Source organism: Pelophylax lessonae (assembly GCF_965119305.1).
Source record: "Pelophylax lessonae genome assembly, chromosome: 7".
Lineage (NCBI taxonomy): Eukaryota > Metazoa > Chordata > Amphibia > Anura > Ranidae > Pelophylax > Pelophylax lessonae.
The window spans coordinates 78,613,226-78,638,132 of record NC_138774.1 but is presented as its reverse complement, the minus strand read 5'-3'; the positions used below and the strand labels follow the sequence as shown (position 1 = coordinate 78,638,132).

At 43.5% G+C, this 24,907-nt stretch overlaps 1 protein-coding gene across 1 annotated transcript; it reads left to right on the top strand.

The window, feature by feature from the left end:
* Positions 1 to 1,712: 1,712 nt before the first annotated feature.
* Positions 1,713 to 21,544, top strand: LOC309560162 (ADP-ribosylation factor 6-like). Its single transcript, XM_082263728.1, has 2 exons — positions 1,713 to 1,844; positions 20,278 to 21,544. Exon 2 carries the CDS (start codon positions 20,307 to 20,309, stop codon positions 20,832 to 20,834), a length of 528 nt encoding a protein of 175 aa, XP_082119854.1. The 5' UTR covers positions 1,713 to 1,844; positions 20,278 to 20,306; the 3' UTR covers positions 20,835 to 21,544.
* The last annotated feature ends 3,363 nt before the right edge of the window (positions 21,545 to 24,907 follow it).

Below are 24,907 nucleotides of genomic sequence, written 5' to 3'. Positions count from 1 at the left end.
TTTTTCTTTGGGTGAATTCTTTTACTTTCAATGATAATGGTAAACAGCACAAATAGAGAAGGGGAATCTCCCTAACAGGCGCTGTTCTAAAATTTAGTCGGACCCGTGAAAATTCCGGACCCTCGTCACTTCCGGTGACGCTACGTCATAACCCAGCTGATGCGAGCCTAGGTGCGCATGCGCACAAGGCATTTTCAAGGTACGATGAAATTCTAAGAGTTACGAACAGCTGACTGAGAGGAGGAGGGGCTGAGGTGGGACGCACACACCGCTGCGGGATAATGTTACAACACCGCCGCGTCATCGAGCAAGGAACATGTTGCAGAGCTGACTTAGAGGAGGCGGGAAGGAAGTGAATACTCATACTAAATAGTCATGATTAAAAAAAAATAATAAGAAATACTAAACATTTTTTATCATGACTATTTAGTATGAGTATTCACTTCCTTCCCGACTCCTCTAAGTCAGCTCTGCGCGGCGGTGTTGTAACATTTTGCCGCAGCGGTGTGTGCGTCCCACCTCAGCCCCTCCTCCTCTCAGTCAGCTGCTCGTAAGTCTTAGAATTTCAACGGACCTTGAAAATGCCTTCTGCGCCTGCGCACCGGGGCTCGCAGCAGCTGTGGTGGTGACGGAGCGTCCCCGGGAGTGACCGGAAGTGACGAGGGTCCGGAATTTTCACGGGACCGACTAAATTTTAGAACAGCGGCATAGATAACAATAAAGACTGATGGGGAGGGTTCTAATCCCTCTCCACTCTATCCAAAACTAAAAAAAAAAGAAAATTTGCAATGTAGATCTCTTTCACACTTGTGCGACCTAAAAGTCGCTCAATTTTAACGCCATTGTTTCCTATTTCCCTTTTTCCCGCCTATGTCTATGGACCTCAAAATGCATCAAAATCAGACCAAAGTAGTGCAGGGACTACTTTGAAGTCGTTGAAACTTGAATTTGCCGAGATATGAACAGTACTCATTAGAAATCATAGAGTATGACTTGTCATGCAACTTTGCACTCCCAAGTTGCAGGACAAGTTGCATAAGTGTGAAAGAGGCCTAAGTTATACTTTAAAGTGGAAGTATACTGCGCCATTAAACTTTTACCTACAGGTAAGTCTATAATAAGGCTTACCTGTAGGTAAAATTAATGATATTGGCCCTGCATGCAGTCGCGGCGCATGCGCTCTGAAGGACCGGCGGAAAACTCCTGCGGGCATGCACGGGAGTGACGTCATCGCAACTCCGGCCACTCACAGCGCTGGAGTCGCCGAACCCGGAAGAGACGCCGGTGGAACATGACAGCTCCCTCAGCGTTGTCCGGGCGACCGTGTTAGGGCTTCATTCTAAAGTAAGTATTTCATAATGAGCTCGTATGCGATGCATATTAGCTCATTATACCTTTGTCTTGCAGGCTTTTTTTTTTTTTATGTTGTGAGGATACAACGGCTTTAAGGTCTAAACGCAGAAGCCATATTGTTGTAGCCTACTCTCCTAAGGTGCTCAAAAAAAATGTCTTCCGCTGAGAGCTGGGCTCACGCATGCGTACATCGGCGGATAAACCGGTCTTTTGAATGGGCAGTGTGGAGCTGGATGCCGAGAACTGCGCAGACGCAAAAAGTCCGCCGACACGTACAGCGCGTGCGTGAACTGTCTGCCAAGACGGAGGTTAAAGTAGTGCGCAAGCGCAGAGCGAATACTATAGCCGTATTATGGTGTTCTGGCTTGTGGGAGTGGCTTTGCGCATGCGCCGTTGGTGTCGGTGTGGTCCTGCCGCCCGCGCCCTTCCGATTCCGGGACCAGGAGCCGGGGCAGCGAGGAGCCAGCATCAGCTGTGACACGGGGAGCCATGTATGTACGGGTTTCTCTATGAAGCCGGAGGGAGGGGGACCGGCTGAGTGTTGTATGTGGTTGGGGCTGGGTGTGTGTGACGAGGAGGTGTCTGCTCTGGGCTCAGTGCTATCACTATCTGCATTGTGATGACACTGGGAGGGAGGCGGCTGTGTGACTGGAAGGGGGGTTATTAGCTGTCTACAACTGTGAGGAATGGACGAGGCTCTGTACAGGAAGGAATGCACCATTGGGGGGGATTTACCATGGTGACCAATCGGCTTTCAGCTTTTCCTTGTGAGTTAGGCTTTGAACAATAAAAGCTGGAAGCTGATTGGTTGCCATGCAGAGCTGATCTAATTTTAGTAACTTCCCCTTCATGTATTCAGTTATCTTCCTGACATTTAAAGCGGTAGTAAACCCAAAAATCTCATATTGCAGATTACCAATCATTCGATGGGATGGCGGCATTTGTTCTTTCTTTTTTTTAGGGCTTTTCCCCTGGTGATCCCGCCAGTAACACTTCCTGTCTTAGGGCTTTTTCAGACGTCTGGCGATAAAGACAGATGACTGATCACCTGTCTATCAATTGTAACGATACAGCGGGACGGAGCTGTGGACATGCGGCCGTAATGCTTTTCTTTATGGCATTTTTACCATTTCAGCTCCGTGCCAATTCTGACACTTCTAACACTTTTTTCTTAGAAAATTCCTTAGAACCCCCCTATCATTTTTTTATTTTTTTTTTAAAGCAGAGGCCCTAGAGAAATGGTGGCTGTTGCAATTTTTTACGTAACACGGTATTTGCGCAGCAGTTTTTCAAACGCAATATTTTTGGAAAAAATACACTTTGCTGAATTTGAATGCGCTCAAATACCCAACTGCTTGTTAAAGCGGAGTTCCGGCCACAAAAAAAAAATTTCAATAAAAATACCCCCGGGACAGTCAGGGCTAGTACATTCCACAATGGATAGCCTCTGATCTGTCCCGGGTCACACTTACCTTTTAGAAGAAATACTTACCTTGAGGCTCGGTTCACACTTGTGCGATGTGGGAAGGCTGCGAATTTGCAGCCTGTTCCCGCATCGCATCCGCACATCTGGCTGTTCACACTGCCATATGCGATACGCAGGGGGTGTCAATTAAATGTTAACGACACCCCCAGTTTGATCGCATATCGCAGTGCGATCTGACAGTTCGCACAGGATTGGATCGCACAAGTGTGAACCACTGTGCGATCCGATCCTGATGCAGCTGAAAAAAACGGTCCTGTGCGTGTTTGGTGCGGATACAGTGCGAATTCAGCCAAACAAAGTGTATGGCTGAATTCACATCCGCACATGAGATCGCATGTAATGAAGGAGCAGTGCGCTCCGAATTACATCCGATCTCCGCAGCCGCAATAATGTGAACCGGCACTGAAAATTTCTTATCCAGCGCTGCCGTTTCGGAAGTGGGCAGCTAAAGCCAGCGCGTCCTCTTCTGCGTCCTCTTCCGTATCCTCTTCACCCAGAATGCGCCTGCACCGGTCCCGCTCGTCCCTTCCGGTGCGGGCGCATCATCCCTCCACAGCTTCTGGGCATGCCCAGAAGCTGTTAAGCAGGGAATGAGGCGCCGCACCGGAAGTGACGAGCGGGGCCGGTGCAGGCGCATTGATTCCTGGGAGCGATGACGTTCAGCTCCCAGGAGTCAATGCAAAGAGGAAGTGACGGCGCGGGCCGCGGCTGCAGAGGGAGGAAGAGGAAGAAAGGTGAGTATATTTTTCTTCAATAACAAGGTAAATAAAAAAAAAAAAATTGTAATTATCCATTTCTTTTTCAGGTGACTTGAAGCAAGCGGATGGCCCAAAATCGACTATGTCGATTTTGTTGGCGGAAATCCGCTTTAACCTTTTCACTCCAAAGCCTCCTGGCCCTTTAAGAGGTTTATGATGCCGAGAGGAGAGGCTTAAAGCGGAGTTCCGGGCTAAAAAAAAAATGTAAGCTAAAAATACCCCCAGGACAGTCAGGGCTAGTGCATTTAAGCAACTATAGAACTGTTTCACTTACCTGTAAGAAGAAATACTTACCTTAAAAATGTCTTGTCCAGCGCTGCCATTTCATGTGTGGGCAGCCGGAGCGTCCTCTTCGGTGACGTCGGAGTCCCAGAATGCCCTGCACCGGCCCCGCTCGTCACTTCCGGGGCAGGCGCGTCATCCCTGCTCAGCTTCTGCGCATGCCCAGAAGCTGTTCAGCAGGGAATGACGCGCCTGCACTGGAAGTGACGAGTGACTCTGGTGCAGGCACATTAACTCCTGGGATCGATGACGCTCATCTCCCAGGAGTCATCGCAAGCAGGAAGTGACGTCGTGGGCCGTGTCCGCAGAGGGAGGATGAGGAAGGAAGGCAAGTATATTTTCATTAAAAACAAGGTAAGTGAAAAAAAAAAAAGATATTTAATTATCCAATTCTTTTTCAGGTTCATCTAAGCTAGCGGACGTGCAACGATAGTTTTTAGGGTGGAACTCCGCTTTATGAGTATATGACTGCTGTGATCACAGTGACATTAGCTGAAAACTCTCGATTGCGCAAAGCGATCGGAAGCTTTCGGTCAGGCACCAGTAACTGTGTGGGGAGTGCGCATCACACAGCTGTGTGGATGGCAATTCATGCATATTTGCATGCGTCCAGCACCAAGGGGTAAAAATATAAAAGTTGATGTTATGCTGAGAAAATGGATCCCTAACATGTCACGCTTTAAAATTGCGCACACTTGTGAAGTGGTGCCAAACTACGGTAGATAAAGCGTTACTAAACCAACAACAGTAAAATCAGTGTGTATATGCAGTAAAGCATGCTTGTTATACTCACTGTGGAACCTAAGCGGTTAATCCTCCGCATTGTGTAAACAGGCTTTTTGATCCTGTCCCCTGATCTTCCTCTTCGTCCAGTGCCCCCAATCAATCTCTGGATAAGACGCAGCCTTGGGGCTCACTTCACATGCTCAGTTTGGTGTGTATTGCTAGAGAGTTTTTTTTTTTTTTCTTGGGAAGGGTGCATGTGATCAGCACAGGGCCAATCACCACTGTCCAGACAAAGGGTCAGGGGTCATGCAGCCTCATGGGACAGTCAGAGTAGAATGAAAACTCCTCATACAAGCTTTAATCAGACACTGCTGTATACTGCTGATAAGAAAAGGTATTTAGCAGTTCATATTTACTAAAATAATTGCATTTCCCTGTTCTGTGTACTGTGGGAGACCAGATATTATTATACAGGATTCATATAGTGCCAACAGTTTGTGAAGCGCATTACTAATTAGAGGAACAGTACAATTACAATAGAGTAGGAACAGGATAGTGAATGCAGGCTCCTGGGTTTAGTAACACTTTAAAAATCTCTATGTGGTGATTTATAACCCCCTACAAGTTACCAGTTTATAGTTACAGAGGAGGTCTGCTGCTAGAATTATTGCTCTCACTATAGCGTTTGCAGTGATCCCTCACGTGTGGTGCAATTGCCATTTGCATATGTGTGTGGTGGGACAGGGGTACTCTTAGTTTTTATATATATATATATATATATATATATATATATATATATAAAATCACTTTTATGTCTATCACAGGGGGTGCATAACATTATTTATGATAGCATGGACAGTGAGAGATCTGGGTTCAATTAGACCCCATATCACTCCTCTGCTCTTCAAAGCATCAGATCAAATAGAGATTGGTCGGTTTGATTTCATGCATGTACAAGCCGGGCTTGTGTTCATGAGACTGAATGTGACAAGATCCTTGTCCCTTCCGGTTTTTGACATCACTCAAGGGTAGGAACGACATCTGTCCCTCTGTATGTGTCTCAGGAACCGGATGCCGCCAGTCCCATGATCGCATCCAAGGTCATTCGAGAGAGCCTGGTAAGGTCAGTGGCGGGAGGGGGGGGGAATCCCACTTCCTGTAAAATTATTCCAGCGGTTCTTGAGCCACTCAAATTACTTTTACTAGCTTCAGAATCGCCGGCTGAAAAAAATATCACCCTTTCAATCCAGCGATATACAGATACATGGCTGCATAGTAAGTGGTTAAAGCGGAACTACGCTGCATCTGAGCATCACAAAACACAATTTAATTCCTTTTTAATATTCAAAGAAAACTCCCCCATCCATCCATGTCTCCATGCTTTATTTTGCTAAGAAATCATGTTGAAAATCAGCCCCTAGCATTGAGTAAGGCCGTCTTGAGTAAGGGCAGATGATTCATGTAGCATTTTCTTCCTGGAATCCATCTGCCCTTAGCTCAGGCATGCATGCAGTTGGGTGTGCTTAGCTGAGAAAACCCTTCCTCCCCTCCTGAAGACTCCTGGGATGTATGACATCATTTGCCTAGGCATGAAACTGCAGTGACCAGAACATTTTAAAGGAACAGGATAGAGAAATGTTCTCGATAACTAACAGTGTATGTGCTTTTTTGTTCAGTAAAATCCATTTATTTCAAAATCAAACGTCAAGGCTGCATTCACACATCAGCGTTTTAAATCGTGGGCAGCACTGGTGTGAATGAAAAAAAAAATCGCAGAACGTACATTTGAGATGCCATTCATTTGAATGGCACCTAAAATTGCAGTGTGATTATCGTGCGATAAATTGCGGCAAACCGCGTCGCATATATAATGTCAGCCAAAAGAAGCTCCTAAACTTTTTTGGCGACAAGATTCACGTGATGTGGTTTGCAGCGGTTGCACCGTTATTCATCACGGCAGAACCGCACCGCGATTTTAGGTGCCATTCAAATGAATAGCTTTGCAAATGTGTTTTCCGCGATTTGTCATTCACACCTGGGCTCTTTGAAATTGCAGACAGAATCGCGGCAAATCTGTCCGCAATTCAAAATGGCAAAGTGTGAATGCAGCCTATAAGCAAACTAAATCTTAAGCTACTTTCAAGCGACATTTGAATGTTCTGAGTCTTTTTGTACAAATTTTCATTTGAAATTCTACTAATGTATACCCAGCTCACACTTTATAACAGGTTATAGTGGCATTTTTATTTCCTTTCGGGATAAAGGTTTTACACAAATAAAATCTAAACATCGTGAGCACCTCTGTCAATGTTCAGTGGTTTGTCTCAACCCCTCTAACTGCCACTTTTACTGGACAGATCAGTCTGTTAACCGCTTCCCACCTGTAGGACGTCCCTGTACATCCTCGGGTTTCAGTGGTTATACTGGTGTTCTAAAATTTTGTCGGACCCATGAAAATTCCGGACCTCGTCACTTCCGGTGACGCTATGTCATAACCCAGCTGGTGCGACAACTGGTGCGAGCCCCGGTGCGTATGCGCACAAGACATTTTCAAGGTCCGATGAAATTCTAAGACTTAGCGAACAGCTGACTGAAAGGAGGCGGGGCTGAGGCACCGGGTATGTGCGGTCCACCAACTCCATTTCCGGGTCTATACGTTCCAGACAGATATTTTTTTTGTTGTTTTCTTTTCTATCATTCCACACATTTACACACATTCCCTTTACTTCAATGGAACGGAAAGCCGGACACTTTTTTTTTTTTTTTTTTAGCACATACCAACACACTGTGCAGGGGTCCAGAAGCACTGCATTTCCCTTTTCTGCTTAATATAAATACTAATTATGATTACGATTACTATTAAACATTTTATTTCTCTCGATGTGTGTAAATGTGTGGAATGATAGAAAAGAAAACAACAAAAAAAAGATCTATGTCTGGAACGCATAGACCCAGAAGTGGAGTTGGTGGACCGCACATACCCGGTGCCTCAGCCCCGCCTCCTCTCAGTCAGCTGTTCGCTAAGTCGTAAAATTTCATCGGACCTGGAAAATGTCTTGTGCGCATGCGCACCGGGGCTCGCACCAGCTGGTGGTGACGTAGCCTCACCGGAAGTGACGAGGGTCCGGAATTTTCACGGGTCCGATGAAATTTTAGAACACCGGGCCATATTTGCAGTCATGACTCCGGTATCAGTCTCTTCAGTCGGCCACGCTAAATAACGTAAAAATTTTGGACATCCCCGATCATCTCTATGGTCTAAGAAACTGGAAGCATTGAGGATTTTGTCACTTCTGGTTTCGGTCCAATGTAAACCGGTCGTTACTGGCTTGTAAAAGTGTCTCAGTGAACTGCCCATGCTATGAAAAGGGATGTTGTACATCCCTTGTGATAGCAATAAAAGAGATGAAAAAATTAGAGACAATGTAAAAATAAAATGTTTTACATTTAAAATAATAAAATGCTATCTTTTTAAATGCCCCCGTCTCCCCCCCCCCCCCGCTTGCGCACCAAAGCGAACGCATATGTGCATCCAGCAAGCATATGTAAATGGTGTTCGCACCACACGTAAGGTATCGCCGCAAACCTCATAGTGAGAGCCAAGAACTCTTGCTCCAAACCTCCTGCATAACGCTCAACTGGTCACCTGTAAAGGCTTTTAAAGCGCCTCTTAGAAAGATTAAGTACCATAGTTTGTTGCCATTCCATGGGAGTATCCAATGTTAAAGCGTGACATGTTAGGTATCCTTTGACTTGGATTTACATCATTCTTTTATATTTTAATAAACTGGGTATTTATTGTATTACTTTTTGTGCGTTTAAAATTATTGATCGACCGATATAGTTTTTTTACCGCTGATACCGATATTTTGGTCATCGGATATCGGTATTGGCCGATATTGGCTGATATTTTCGGACATTAAAATTTTTTTTTTTTTTTTTTTTTAATGTCTACAGGTACTGTGATGGAAGGATCTGGGGGTCTAAAAGACCCCAAACCCCTCCTCTGCACTTAAAAGCATTCACAACGTTTGGCTGTTATGAATGCTGTAAGTTTTTTTAATTCGGCGCCGCCAGTACCCGGAAGTGATGTCATGTCATGACATCACTTCCGGGTACTCAGCGGCACCGAATTCAAAGAAATGGAGACCCGGTCAGACTGCCACGGTGAAGGTAGGAAGCCCGGAAGTCCCGGGCGAACCAGGGAAGGTGGCGGGAGGGGGGACGTCCCCTCCCGCTTCTTGGAATGACAGCCGAGCGGCTTCTCAGCCGCATCGGTTGTCATTACAAGACAGCCGACCATCGACTAACATCGGTACTGGGGTGATGCCTCAGGCTGCAGGCATCACCCCGGTACAAGCCCTTTCCAGAAATATCGGTAAATCAAAAGGCCGATTCCGATATATCAGGCAAAGTGCATATCGGCCCTCGATATATTGGCTTTGCCGATAATCGGTCAACCACTAGTTAAAATTAAGGTTTGTTTTTTTGTTTTTTTTTTTGTTTTTTTATTGTGTTTGAAAAACCTCTACGCAAGTACTGTGTGACATAAATTTCAACACCCACCATTTTATTCCCCAGGGTCTTTGATTATAAAAAAAAATATATATATATATATATATATATATATATATATATATATATATATATATATATATAAAAAAAATGATGGTGGGTTTTAAGTAATTTTCTAACAAAAGATTTTTACACATAGGAGAGTAATGTCAGAACTGGCAAGTGGTTAAAAGAAGGTGGAAAAATAACAGACTTGCTGGTCGGATCACCAGGTAAAAATAAAACCTATGCTGTCACCACATATAAAGCCAGCCATACATGATTTTAAATTCTGCAGGTCCAGCAGGGACCAGCCAATCCATGTATGGGCACTGTGGTTGTACAGAAGTCGATTTACAATGTGGTATTACCCCCCCCCCCCCCCCAACTGCTAGTGTAAATAAGCCCTTAGTTTTCTTTTTTCATACATCTTTCTTTTATGATTTACAATTTTCACATGATGATCCTGCCTGGAGTACACTTCATGTCCTAGGTCAGGGGTTTTCAAACTATGGCCCTCCAGTTGTTCAGGAACTACAATTCCCATCATGCCTAGTCATGTCTGTGAATGTCAGTTTTACAATGCCTCATGGAATGTGTAGTTCCGCAACAGCTGGAGGGCTGCAGTTCGAGGATCCCTGTCCTAGGGTGACAGCTGTACTGTATCTAGGAGGAGCATGGTTGTCACTATAGGAAGGGAGTGTGCTAGGACTATAAAACACCCCCTTCTCCACTCCATAACATAGGGAGAGGTGGTGGTGTGGCCCATGGAGATAGGGAACAATGCGAACTGTTAACAGTCCAGAGGCAGAGAGTACAGGAAAGCAGCTCATAAGATTTTTTTTTTGTAATTGAAAAAATATAATATAACGCTTTCAATGGTATATATTTAACAGACCAACAGGGAGCAAATAAGAGAAATGTTTTGTTTTACATACAATTTAAAGCCATATTCTGCTCCCACCTGTAATCGCTAGGATGAAAAAAACAACCCAATCCAAATGCCCTTTTAGATTAAACCCTGGTCACGTGACCATCCAGTCACCAGCTCTCTTGTCTTCTGTTCACTTCCTGCATGTATCCTTCTTCAGCTGCCCTCGTCTGCATGACATGGACACTTTCCTGTTGGATTGCCTGCAGCAGGGGTCCTCTGAGGATCCAGAAGAAGACTGACGTCAGCGCTGGAGGGGTGGCACCCGGGCGCCATTGTAGCACTGGATTAGCATTTCCCCGCATCAGCAGCGGCAAAACTAGGGGACTTAGTATGTTTACCTGAGGTTACCAGGTAATGGGTAAAAAAAACGAGATATTTGAGAGGTTAAGGTAACCTTAAGTCATTGAGATGGGCGTGTAGCGAGGAATAATGTGCACTTCATTCCGATGGGTATATAGTCTATTGGTGTTTATATATTTTGGCTTGACCTTAGTCCTCACATTGAAACCTGTCTTGCTGAGTAACCACCTCTTTCCGTGGGAGGTGTAACTTTTGTGTGATTTTTTGTTTTATATGTGTGCTTTTTTACTTTTACCTTGCCTAGGTGTTTGCTCAGGCCAATGAAGGAAGAAGTTTCTTTGGTCTGGTTCACACCATCACAGTGCTAAAATGTCGGGCCTCTAGTGTGCCCCAATGTAGGAACAGTGAGATGCACTCTTTTTTGCTTTGGTAAACTTATTTGAAGCATCACAAAATTACACTTTGCCCAAGACTCTGCATAGCAAAACATTGACGCGATATATACGGTGCCTTGCAATTCGCTGTCTTAGTGCGATCAGGCCCATGCAAGGAAGGCATTGTCTAAGGCAACACAGCAGCACTGATGTGAACCAGCCCTTATAGACTGGGTTCTGGTATTTAAATGTCTTGTTTAATTTCTTTCCCACTAACTTTGACTATCAATGCTGGGGCGCCATTCCCCCCACTGGTCCCAACGCTGGGGCGCCATTCCCCCCACTGGTCCCAACGCTGGGGCGCCATTCCCCCCACTGGTCCCAACGCTGGGGCGCCATTCCCCCCACTGGTCCCAACGCTGGGGCGCCATTCCCCCCACTGGTCCCAACGCTGGGGCGCCATTCCCCCCACTGGTCCCAACGCTGGGGCGCCATTCCCCCCACTGGTCCCAACGCTGGGGCGCCATTCCTCCCACTGGTACAGACACGGAGCTGCCGTTCAGCCCCGCCCCCTCTCTCTCCTGATTGGCTAACTGAGTTTGACAGCAGTGGGAGCCAATGGCGCCAATCAGGAGGGAGAGTCCCGGATGGCCTTGTGGACAGCGCTAGATAGAGATGGGCTCAGGTAAGTATTAGGGGGTGTTGGGTGGCTGCTACACACAGATGGCTTTTAATCTTAATGCATAGAATGCATTAAGATAAAAAAAACTTTCTTCCTTTACAACTTTAGAGAAGAAGTGTACCATAATCCCTCCTGAGATGTGTGCAAACCTGGTCACCAACTACTAGAAACATCTTACCTCTGTGCTTGCCAACATTGGTTTCTGCACAAGAAAAACAAACAAACTTAATTTATAGCATTTCTTTTATGTGTTTTTTTTCTAGATTTTTGGTTGATATTCTGTGTCTCTCATTTAAAATACCCCTATGATAAAAAATTATAGACCCTTCATTTCTATGTAAGTGGGCAAACTTACAATTTACAAATAAATATTTTCCCCACTGTATATAGTCTTACAGATACTACCGGCCCTTTGAGAACAACCATAATGCGGATGTGGCCTGTAATGAATTTGAGTTTGACACCCCTGTTGAGTCAAATCCAGGTACCCACTACCACCCCCCCCCCCCCCCCCGAAAAAGTGGGAGGGGGGTTGGTAAGTGGAAAAGCAGGACTTCCCTTTTTGTGTGACGTTCTGCTTTAAAAGCAAATAAAGCTGTGTCGCGCATCGGTACCCAGGTTGTTAATGCCACTTTTTATTCAATAAGTGGAGCATATAAACCTATTAAGACAACATCAAACACTCTGTAAAACGATCAGCCTGACAATGCAAACTCTGCTTATACAGATTTATAGCATCAACTGTGCAACCTTGTCAGTGTTTCCAGCATTGGTTGTTACACTGCATGGTCAGATGTGCACCTCGTCTACATATATACGTCAGTTGCAGCAGCAGAGTGTATTTTTGTCCCAGTAAGTAAAATGTGAATGCATGTAATATCTCGACCTTTCCGTGAATAATACTTTGTGGGTAGATATTATGCTGGCTATACACATGGCAGTTTTCCACCGACTGCAACAACCTTTCTTCAATATATTTTTATTCCAGCTATACAAGCTTTTAATTGCAAACATTTAATAATGAATTGAGACAAAAGTTTGTCATTTCATGGTTTCCATAAAAAGTATTTGATGGTTAGTTGCATTAAAGCTGAACTTTGGGCATAAAAATCTCCTCCATTGAAATGTACTTCTTATTAGTCACAAGGGCTATGAATCCACTTTGAGTGCACCAATTGCCTTTGGAAACCCAGTTATTACCTTGCAGTGACATCATCACTGTGCTGTACATGTGGGTTGTCTGGTTTTACTTTCTCTTGGTCCACAGACTGGAGCAGAGTTTTTCTCTAAACATGCAATAGCAAATAGGTTACGAGCAGAAATTAATATATACAATATGTAAAAGGTTTGTGCATGTGGATATAGATGTAATATATGCAAACACCATCTAACCTCTGGCTTGCTCAGATCAGCTGAAGGTGCATGTCTAGACATAAGGAGGGGTAGAGAAGGATGACTTCCATGGTGCTAGGGCGCTGGGAGCAATAGTGATCTCCAGGGAAAGTCTGGCAAGTCGATGCTTCGCCTGAGAAGGCTCAGCCAGAAGATTTAAGGAGGGGTTGAGGAGAGCGCACAGTCATATATCATTTTCCTGCTGGAAGATTTTTGTCTGTGGGCACATTTAAAGCCTAAATTCAGCCAAAATAAAAAACCCAAAAACCAACACATGGGATATTACTTAGTAGGATGTTCAGTTTGTGCTGATGCCTCTGTTAGCTAAAATCCTTGTCCATGCCCAAAACCCCCTGCTATCGTAATCTTTTGGTTTGGCATGGGTTAATAAAACGAAGGGGTTGTCACAGGCTCTCGAGTGCCCAACATGCCCGCCTTTTCAGCCTTGCTGCTTCAGTCAAAGAGCCATACCACAGCTTCTAAGAATGAAACCTGATCTATGAATGGAGGGGGCAGACCGATCAATCATCTGCCCATCCTCCATTCATAGATGACTTTGAAGAGGCATCAGCACAAGGGACACGTCCGTCTGTCTAATACCAGCCATACAGGGAGCGAATTTCTTTCCTGCAGAGTCCCTCCTGCCGGGCCATGTATTCCTGGTGGGGAAAGCCGCCCCCACGGGGAGAAGACAGTGATTATCGCTAGCGGCTACACCAGCAACTAGTGATATTTGCAAGAGAATCCGGCAGGCTGGTGGTTAACCAAGTTGATCGATGGATCAACTTGGTACATTCGGCCTGCCCATTCATTGTTTGAATCTTGGCCTGTTGTTGCTCAACCTGACGAGATTCGAACTGTGTATGGCTGTATGCATCAGTATTAATTTTGGCAGCAAATTTCAATTTAGTCTTAGTCTTAGGACTAAAATGGCATTTTAGTTTTAGTCCTATTTTAGTCTTCTGCAAGTGTTTTAGTTTTAGTCGTATTTAGTCGACTAAAACTCCAGTATATTTTAGTCGACTAAAACGCCCTACATTTTAGTCGACTAAAACTCATTTTAGTCATCTATAATCAAATGGGTGTAGTTCAATTGTAATTTGTAATGCATTATTTAAGCATTTCTCTACAATTTCCAAACTCATTATATACTACTGCTGGTCCTGGAGTGAAAAATCTAATATGTTATTATTTATGCTTTGAGCATGCACCAGTGTTAATTTTTGGCAGCAAATTTTGATTTAGTTTTAGTTATAGTCTTTTGACTAAAATGCCATTTTAGTTTTAGTCGTATTTTAGTCATCTGAATTGTGTTAGTCGACGAAAACGTTTTAGTCGACGAAATTAACACTGGTATGCATGCTGGTTTTTGTGTTTTAATTTTGTGGCTTCAATAGGCTTTACTTGTACATCGCTGGATTGGAAGGGTGATATTTTTTTCAACCAGCGATTCCCTTCATTGTAAAAGTAAGCCCAGTGTCTACAGCTGCTCAATTACCTTTTACAGGCGGCAGAATGGGGCTTCAGGTTCCTGGGACACAGTGAGCACTTCTGATGTTGCTCCTCCCACTCTGTGATGTCAAAATCTGGAAGCGACAAGGATTTGGTCACTTCTACTTTAGTTTTTTTGATTACAGTTACCTGCTTGTACCAGTTTCTCAATTTGATCAGATGGACTGGAGGGCAAAGGAGAGATCGGTTGTCTGAAAGACCCACAATTTCTCCATTAACAGGACTTGTCATGGCTCCTAGTATTACAAGGGATGTGAAAAAAAAAAATGTAATTTTAAAAAATGAAATTCGCTTTTTACATGAATGTAAGAAGTGTCAGAATTGGCTCGGAGCTGAAGTGACAGAAGGGTACACGCCTTACACTTGTCACAGGGAGGCTGTTCTGTTGATTGATCACAATGGTCTTTGTTAGAATAAGGCTTGTAGTCAAGGACCCATCTGTCTGTCGACCAGCTAAGATGACCTCCTTGTGTAAGCCAGGCAACTAAACTGAATATTGACCAATGTTGCCCCACAGAACTAAAGCACTTAGGGTCATGCCACAGACCACCCCATCAAACAATAGGAGGTCTTTGGACTGTAGGATGCTTGACAACCAGCCCAGCAGCAGAAATAAATATTGCAAGCAACAAAAGGTTTGGCTTATCATGTCCAGAAAAAAATAAGTCCGCAGCTACAAACACTATAGCTGCTGACTTTTAATATTCCGACACTTACCTGTCCAGGGATCCTGGGATGCATGCCAGCACCCCAGACAATTATTACATCAGCTCTCAAGTGCTGCCACTGCCATTCTTCTAAGGGAAACCAGCAGTGAAGCCTTACAGTTTGACAGTCAGTTCCCTACTGCGCATGCGCAAAGCATACTGTGCTTTCTGAATGGCCTGGTGGCGAGGAAATGAGTAGGGGAGCCGAACTTCTGAGTGATCTCCACTACAAAATTTTGTTTATAAAGGAGATTACAAAAAAAAGCACATTAAATGCAATAATGAATCTACGGTTTAGGTTTGCTGTTTTAACCACTTGCCGACGGCCCACCGCAGTTTGTGCGGCAGGCTGGCTCAGTTGCGCGAAAGGACGTAGCCCTACGCCGTTCGCGCACGTGGTGCTGGGGGGATGCCTATCCATGGGACCGGCGGCCGCGATTGCTCCCCTCTGCGAGAGGACGGTCAGCTGTTGTAAACACAGCTGACCGTTCTCTCTGAAATGATCGCAGAGTGCCTGTGATCCTTCTATATAGGGATCACTTGTCTCTGTGGTCATTTCACAAGCACATGCAGTTAGAAAACTCTCCCCTAGGCTCACACTTAACCCTTTGATCACCACTGTTAACCCCTTCCCTGCCAGTGTCATTATTACAGTAACAGTGCATATTTTTAGCACTGATTTCTGTAGTAATGTCACTGGTCCCCCCAAAAGTGTCAAAAATGTCAGGGGTCCAATCTGTCCACCGCAATGTCGCAGTCCCGCTAAAAATTGCAGATCGCCACCATTATAGTAAAAAAAAAACATGAAGATGATAAATCTTTCCACTAGTTTGTAGACGTGATAACTTTTGCGCAAACCAAAATACATTTATTGCGATTTTCTTTCTTTTTTTTTTTTTTTATTTCCCCCTACCAAAAATATGTAGCAGAAAACAAATTGGCCTAAACGGATGAGAAAAAACATTTTTTTTTTTTTTTGCTAATGTTATATAGCAGAAAGTGAAAAATATTGTTTTCTAGAATTGTCGCTCTTTTTTTTTTTTTTTTTTTTTTTTTTTGGTTTATAGCGCAAAACATAAAAATCAGAGGTGATCAAATACTACCAAAAGAAAGCTCTATTTTTGGGGAAAAAGAACTTAAATTTTATTTAGGAACAGCGTTGTACGAAAGCGCAATTGTCAAAGTAACGCAGTGCCGTATCGCAAAAGATGGCCTGGTGATTAAGTGGGCAAATCCTTCCAGTCCAGAACTGGTTAAAGATGAACTCCAGGTCGATTTAAAAAAAAAAAAAACTTTATAATAATAATAATATACTTTATAATTTAATAATTGTTGTGAAAATTAAAAATCTTACTTTTATATACAACTGTGTAAGTATCTGAATGTCTTAAAAGCAACCAAATGCTGTGATAGGATGCTCTAATTTAATCTCACAGCAGCACTCAGACTTGGGAGAAAGAGAGTCAGCTGTATGAACTAATCAATCTTTGCTGCAGTAGCTTTCTAATGAGAGGAGAGGACAAAATGATGACCTTATGAGTGTGCTGCTGTTCTTCAGTCATCAGTCAGTACTATGGCATGGTACAGGGCAGTGGCCAAACTGTTTTCCTTGAAGTGCCCCTGTCATGAGAATAGTATGGGGTGTGCCATTGCTGGTCGCCTCCTGAAAATCCAACTGGCGGATTGGATGACATGCAGTCCGTTTCCATCCAACCACCCCATAGAGAGCAGCGGGCTGTGTCCGTGTCCATTTTGCATAGCGAAGCGGACACAAACCTGTTGCCTGCTCAGCTGAAAGATCCCCCCGCTTAGCAGGCAGATCCACTTGGATTCCGGCCCATATGAATAGGGCCTAACACTTTTTTTTTTTTTTTTTTTTTTGTTTTCTTTGTTACAGACCCAGAATAAGCATGCTCTGTTGATGTGTTAGATTTCATATCTCTGTTTTCTAAGCAGGTCAGAAAGCATTGAATTCTAACAAATAGTGTGATAGCAACAGCAGCATCATTTATTCTGTCATGACAGGTACACACAAAGGTGCTGAAAAAAAGGTCACTGACCTGGATGTGAGGTCTGGCAGGGGGTACCTAGATCACAATACTTGCTAAACAATGACAAATCTTTTTGACAGGTAGGACAATGCAAACATTTGTATTGGCCATGTGCTGCAAAATATATCTTTTCCGATAGTTCTCTTATTCGTTTTTGCCTTTTAGCATTTAATGATTGTCTGAAATAGTCCGATTACCAAGTCATGCTGTGTAAAAGATACACGCTTGCATGCATAAGGGCACTATGTTTTGACTGATCAACAAAGACATGTCTTCTGCCCTTTTCCATACAGTGAAGCCATTGTACTCGCTCCCTCCCACTGTTTGCTTAGGTTAGCCATACACATTTGTATTTCTCTCGTTCAGTCCCAAGGGCTGAGCAGGAGAAATCAATAGATTCTCCTATCCACACTAAACAACATGGATAGAGGAAACACCTGCCGGGTACTGGAGAAACCCCCCCCCACCAACCACTGCCCCTTAAAGCGGAGTTCCACTGGCTTTTGTGTTTATTAAAAGTCAGCAGTTACAAAAAGTGTATCTGCTGACTTTTAATAAACACACACTCACCTGTACCACGGTCCAGCAATGCGGCCGGGGGGATCCTCTGATCTCTCCCTCTTCTCCCTGTGGCGCCGGCATCTCTAGTGGGGGGACCTGGCTGTGACAGCTTGCGGCTTCACAGCTGGGTGTGCACTGCGTACGGGCAAACTTCTGGGACCTGTTACATGTCACAGAAGATTGCGGGGGGGGGGGTTAGAGGAGAACTTAGGCGGCCCGTTAGGAAGTGGGAGCGGGTACCTGTCAAATCTAGGTACCCCCCCCCCCCACAAAAGTGACCTGCCGAATGGGGCATGTCAGGGGGTCAGGACCACTTAAAGAGGAAGTTCTACTTTTGAGTGGAACTCCGCTTTAAGCTACAAAGATTGTTCCTCCTGTCTTGTTTGGTGGGCAGTACCACCCACCAAACACATCTCCATTCAACTGAATGAAGGCACCCCCTCTGACTTCAATTGCAGCACATTGGTGCTAAGGGGTTTAAACAGGCAGTGAGGAGATGATAGAACTGTCCGAATATGAAACACACTTCAGAGGGAGAAGACTGCTTAATTTGGTTGGAAGAACAAGTTCAGAATTATGATACTTAGTGACATTAAAGCTGCTTCTTTTTTTCTTTTTTTTTATACTTGCCTGCTCTGTGTAATAACTTTGCACAGAGCAGCCCCAAACCTTTTCTTCTGGGGTCCTCTGCTGGCGCTCCAGGCTCCTCCTCTTCAGCAAGTGCCCCCATGGAAAGCCGCTTTCCATGAGGGCACCCGTGCATGCTTGCTCCTGAACCGCTCTGTCTGCATCTATTGACTGAGTGGGCGGCTTTGCACAGCATTTGATTGACAGCATCTGCCCAGGGAGAAAGGAGACTGCAGACTCTTATGCACATCGCTGGATCGGATTGGGCACAGGTAAGTATAAGAAGGGCATAGAATGCATTAGGGTGAAAAACCTTAAGGCTTTACAACCACTTTAAGCCAGCCATCCTACAACTGAAATACAATCGCTGAATTACCCTTCAGCATAGTCAGTGTTGATGGGGGGAATCCCTTCCACGAGGGCCATTGTGTTCTCCCTCCGGGAGAGCACAGTGATTACTGCCAGTGGCAATAATAGCCGTTAGCAATAAGCGCATGGAAGATCCGACGACGAGCTAGTTGTACCCAAGTTGATCAATTGATCAGCTTGGGTATATTCAGCCTGCCCATACATGGTCCCTGCTAAACCGGCCAAGATTGAACCATCTGTGCCTGGCTTTAGATTCTATTTATTCAGGTATGGAAAGTATTGTTATCCTTTAAAAGTGTGCACTCGGCACAAGTTCCCAATGCTTACCAAGCAGGCTCCTGATGTAGGGGCCAAAGGGTGTGTTAAAGAATATGTAAACCCAGCATTTTATATTCCTGATATGTGCATGCTGTATCATGTACTTCTATGAGAGAGTCTCATGTTCTCTTTGTATTGCTTCCTTTGTGTGAAATCGCTGGTGTTCCTGCCAGTCCCTCTGCTTTCCTATTAAAAGCTGACCACACTAGGCAAAAGAGCACAGCATGTCCAGTTTTCTGGTTCTGGCTGTGCTGGGAACTCAGCCTGCTCTCCCCCAATAATCAGACTTGTGTTGACCCCCCCCCCCTTTCGTAGCCATTCACTAGGAAGACTAGTGTACTGCTGTTTCTCCTCACCCAACTTTCTAAGCTCCTTAGTAGCTGAGGGAAACAAAGGCTATGTGATCACAGGGAAAAAAGTATGTTTATAATTTTTCTTTTTTTTTATATCTATACACAAATGTTTTGCCTTTCATTTCTATTTGAAACTGAATGGGTCGTTGTACAATTTGAGGGTTCACATATACTTTAAAGCTTAGCACCTAAAAATTAGAAGTAAGCAGCTACAAATACTATAGCTGCTGACTTTAAATATTCAGACACTTACCTGTCTGGGGATCATGCGATGTTAGCACCCCAACCGATTTTTCAATCAGCTCTTGGGTGCTGCCGCTACCATTCCTTGTAAGGGCAACCGGCAGTCAAGCCTTGTGGCTTCACAGCTGGTTCTCTAATGCGCATGCGCAAAGCGCCCTGCGGTTTGGGATTGTTCTTAAGATGGGGAAGGAGGGGGGGGGCAATTTTCTGGGGGAGGGCATGATCTCCAGCAAGTGGGGACGGGTACATGTCCAAAACAGAGACCCCTCCCGAAAGGTGCCAGATGGGAAATGAGCGGCACTTCCCCTTTTTTTGGGTGGAGCTCCGTCCTTAAGCTTAATAGTTCTGTACAAAAGTACAAGTGCTTGGCAAAAGTAATGCTCTGTGCGCCCCAAATGCTGCATCCACATTAGACTTTTCACTCATATACTTTTAAGGTTAAGATTGGTTGAGCCTGCCTTTTTGAGCAGAGATCACATGACCAAATATTTAGGTATTTTATCATGTAATCAACGTGGGGTAGCCTAAAGGAGCATTTGTCTTTGTATAAAAGGTATTTTAATTGTTTTATACACTCCAGCAAAAAAGTGGACATTTGAGTTCACTTCATGGGGAATATAGTGCTTTGATGTGGTAAACTTTTGCTATTAAAAGTTCATTGAATAAAATTAACTGTGTCCTCTCTTCCTCACCAGCCTATGTGTATGGACTCTAAGCCTCCATCATGGGGCATATGCTATCCAGAGTGTTCGGGAACAAAGAGATGCGAATATTGATGTTGGGTCTAGATGCAGCTGGGAAGACCACCATTTTGTACAAGCTGAAGTTGGGCCAGTCTGTCACCACCATTCCCACCGTAGGTTTCAACGTGGAAACTGTGACCTACAAGAATGTCAAGTTCAATGTGTGGGACGTTGGTGGCCAGGACAAGATCCGTCCCCTCTGGCGGCACTATTATACGGGCACGCAGGGCCTTATATTTGTAGTAGACTGTGCTGACCGAGATCGTATTGATGAAGCACGGCAAGAGCTGCACCGCATAATTAATGACCGAGAAATGAGGGATGCCATCATACTAATTTTCGCCAACAAACAGGACCTGGTGGATGCCATGAAGCCACATGAAATCCAGGAAAAGCTTGGACTAACTCGTATCAGGGATAGGAACTGGTACGTCCAGCCGTCATGTGCCAACACCGGAGAGGGACTCTATGAGGGCCTCATGTGGCTAACTTCAAACTACAAATCTTAAAGTCTTCTTTTTATGGTGTTTTTTTTTTTTTTTTTTTTTAATATATATGATTTTTTTTCTGTAATTTTAACAGCTCACTAGAGGAGCTGTAAAGGGAGTATTCCTTATCAACCAAATCTTGGTGGCTCATTTTGTTATAAGAGTTGAAGGGAGATTTTGGCGCTGCTAGGCTGCAAAGAACTTGCAGGATACTGACAGCCCCTTGCGATATCTGCCTTAATAGTGTAAAGCGGTTAACACAAATGAACATTCGATCTTCCTTCAGACCTCAGCAGTCACATCTTTGTCTGCTCCCCTGTACTGTTAATGAAAAGGGCTGGTAACCTCAGCAGCAAAAAACCTTGCAACAGCCTGGCAGTAAAATCATCTGTTTCAAAAGGGGAAGATTTAGTGTTACATTATCATGGATGCATCTTCTTATAGTGTAACGCCTCATACCAGACCTGTGCCTGAACTTTATAATGCTTGGCAGATGTGTTTTTCATCAGCAAAATCTGTTTATCGGATGCCATTTTCATTAGTTGATAATTAGTCTGATGTTCAGTGCATGTTGCAATTTCGGGAGCAGAATTTGGATTAGTTTACCCTTTAACGCATTCCTGTACTAGCATTCCATAAACCGTTATTGACTGTTATTTTTGAGGTTAACATTCTCCATCCATGTTTCTTTAATGGTGCTTCCAATCTTTCTCTTCATTCCACTGTTAGTAGTAACAAAATATGCCCAATTAAATGTACCATTTCGGTATAGGCATTTTCTAACATTGTGGAGCCATGTATAGGCCTACAGATTACAGATCTGTACAAAATAATGGTCTGAGACAGTTTGTCTCCCGATGCTCATATACTGGTACATGCAATGATGACAAATCTTATAAGCCAGGTAGTCAAGGCATCTTTAAAAAAAAAAAAAAAAAGCACTTTTTCCCGTTTTGCAAAAATTATGTCAATGCCTAAAACTATTTGCTAGTCCCTTGATTGGAGGATTATCTGGCAACTTATTTTTGTATAAATGTGTCCATCTCTGCCTGTTACATATTATTATGTGTCTGTTACTGAGCAGGTAAAAAGATTGAGTCATGTTTCATGGTTGTTTTTTTTTTTTTTTTTGGATGGTTTACTTATTACTAAGTTGTGCTTTTGATTCTAAAAGTGCTTTAGTGCCTGCCACGCCACTGACCTCCTAATATTCTGTTATTAAATGAATCTCCCTACTTTGTGGCGACCAAATTTGTGGCCAAAGCTCAGTTTAGCCAATTGTCCTTTTTTGATAATAAAACAAGAATGACACAAGTCCATATATTTGCACTTGACTAAATAAATCAAGCCTTGGTGGTTTTTCTTTTTTTTTTTTTTTTTTTTTTTCTTCTTTCTAAAATCACGTCCACTTAGTGGCCTCTAGTATGGTGTTAAAATACAGTGTTAATTGTCGATTATAAGGCTGTCATACTTTAAGAATACTTTATTTTGTCTGGCTCAGTCTTCCAGCCTGACAGGCAATATTGGCTGACATAAGTCCTGCTGCAATGCCAATGCATAGGTGATGTGGCAGGATGTAATTCTTACTGACTAATGTTGCTGAGCTATGCAGACTCCCCTTGCTGTCTTTTTTTGCCCCCACCTTTCCCCTATGCGCAAATGCTATTCCTGTTCCAGAATGTTTTAATTCCAAGATGATTTTTGTTTAATGTTGTATTGCTTAAAACTTCAACTGATCAATAAAAGTTCAACAATGCATTCAAATGTGTGTTACAAAGGATATGTGTTAATATGCAATGCATGTGAAAAGAAAGGTAACTTCAAGGGGAGCAATACTGATTTTAGGCCTCTGTTGGTAATTTGGTTTCTTGTCTATAGTGTTCCTGCGACAAAGGTTTGTTTTTGGTGCAGAGAATAGTTTGCTTCTTCCAAAGGTCTGGCTTTTCCCTTGTCTGCTGAGATTTGGACATTGTTTAATCTTTCCTGACCAGCGTTTTTTGACGCTTAGATGCCCAGACCAAGTTTAGCAGTGTCAGTATGCATCCGTTAACTTGACCTTAGCTCTATGGCTAACATGTCTGTTAGCAGGTTGGAGAACTAGCAGCACACAGTTGAACATTCCTAGTTCTCTGCTGCAAGGTTAACCAGCATTCTCACAGCAAAATTCATTTTAATTTGGACTTAACCCCTTCAAGCTGACAGTATGTATATATGCTGCCACACGAAAATGGGTCTTTATCCATGAGGCCCCGTATATGCATACCTGTCTTTGTGCTGGGAGCACACCACATAGCAGGCTCCCAGCACTGAATCCGGGCACTCTGAGAACCTCGGATCTCGTACTAACGTTCCGGACCTGGGACTCCTGGTTCCCAGTCATCTGATTGCTTTGATAGCCTCTGATTGGCTGTCACCGTGCAGTCCGCCCATGTATTTTTTTTTTTTTTTTGTCTCTGATGGAGAGATATATTACATCTTTTCTTTTTTTGCAGAGGAGAAAGATGTAAACGAACAAAAGTGTGTTTTAAAAATAAATAAATAAAAATAGAGAAATAGCTAGATCAAGTATTTATCTAGGTTAGTGTTGGGATCAATGTAAGGGTTATGGTCAAAGATCAGGGTTAGTATATATTAGAGCTGCACGATTCTGGATAAAATCAGAATCACAATTTTTTTTTTGCTTAGAATAAAGATCATGATTCTCGGCGTAACATCATCTTTCACATTATACAAAACAATTGGGCTAACTTTACTGTTTTTTTTTAATTTAAGTGTATTTTTTGCCCAAAAATAGCTTTTGAAAGACCGCTGCGCAAATACAGTGTTACATCAAAAAATTGCAACGGCTGCCATTTTATTCTCTAGGATCTCTGCTAAAGCGATATATTTATAATGTTTGGGGGTTCTAAGTAAAAAGCAAAAAAATGCTGTTTTTTATTTGTAAGCAACAAGTGTCAGCAAAAGGCTTAGTCTTTAAGTGGTTAAACTGCCCTCATTTGCAGGCCGAAGGTCATCCCTTTGATCTAAAAGAACCAAATGATACATTGTTTTATTTTTATATCTCAGCATTGAGCAATGTTGTGATAAACTTTGCCGTTTTTTTTTTTTTTTTTACAGGTCTGAGCAGAGAATAGCTCTCCACTTGATTAAAGCAGTTGTATCCCCTGTGTAAAAAAAAAAAAGCCTGCAGGACAATGGCATAATGTGTTAGTATGCATCGCATACATGAAATACTTACCTTAGAACGAAGCCCAGACACCGCTGAGAGAGCTGAAATGTTCCCTCTGCATCTCTTCCGGGTTCGGCGGCTCTGGCGCTGTGAGTGGCTGGAGCCGCGATGACGTCACTCCCGCGCATGCGCACGGGAGTTCACTTTCCGACAAGGAGCTCTGAAGGTCCGGCAAGATACGTCGGACCTTCAGAGCGCATGCGCCGCTGATGTCCGCGGCTGCATACAGGGTGAATATCTCCTAAACCTTGCAGGTTTAGGAGATATTAATTTTACCTACACCTAGGCCTTATTATAGGCTTACCTGTAGGTGAAAATTAAAAAGCAGAGTATATTACCGCTTTAACATGAATTGTTGAAATGCCGAATTAAGATCGTGAGGGGAAGTTGAATAGAGATCGCAATTTCTTTTTTTTTTTTTTTTTTTTAAACAAGTATGCAGCTTTAGTATATATTTAGTAGGATTTAAAGAGTAATCCCCTTTTGTTGAGAAATAAAACATTCCCCTCATGGTGATCAATGTACATTGCAAGAATTCTAAACTTTGTTGCAGATTCCTACATTTTGTTATTCTGAAGAAATCCCTGTGTGTTTGTCTGTGTCCATTTGGGAAAGTGTATCTAATGGGAGTGGTTTCATAATTATCAATCAGCTGGGGCACCTGCAGGGAACTCATGAGGAAAGCTGCTGGGTCTACATCCCTTTAGACATAATTTACTGTTGGAAGAGGACGCCTGAAATCTGACTTCTATCTTAGTGCAGACTTCTGGTAAAATCAGTGGAAATTATGTTTCTGGGGGAGGTGTGCTTTACACATTGTGTACAGGTATGGGAAATGAGGGTGAGATTGATTAGAAGGTAAGGC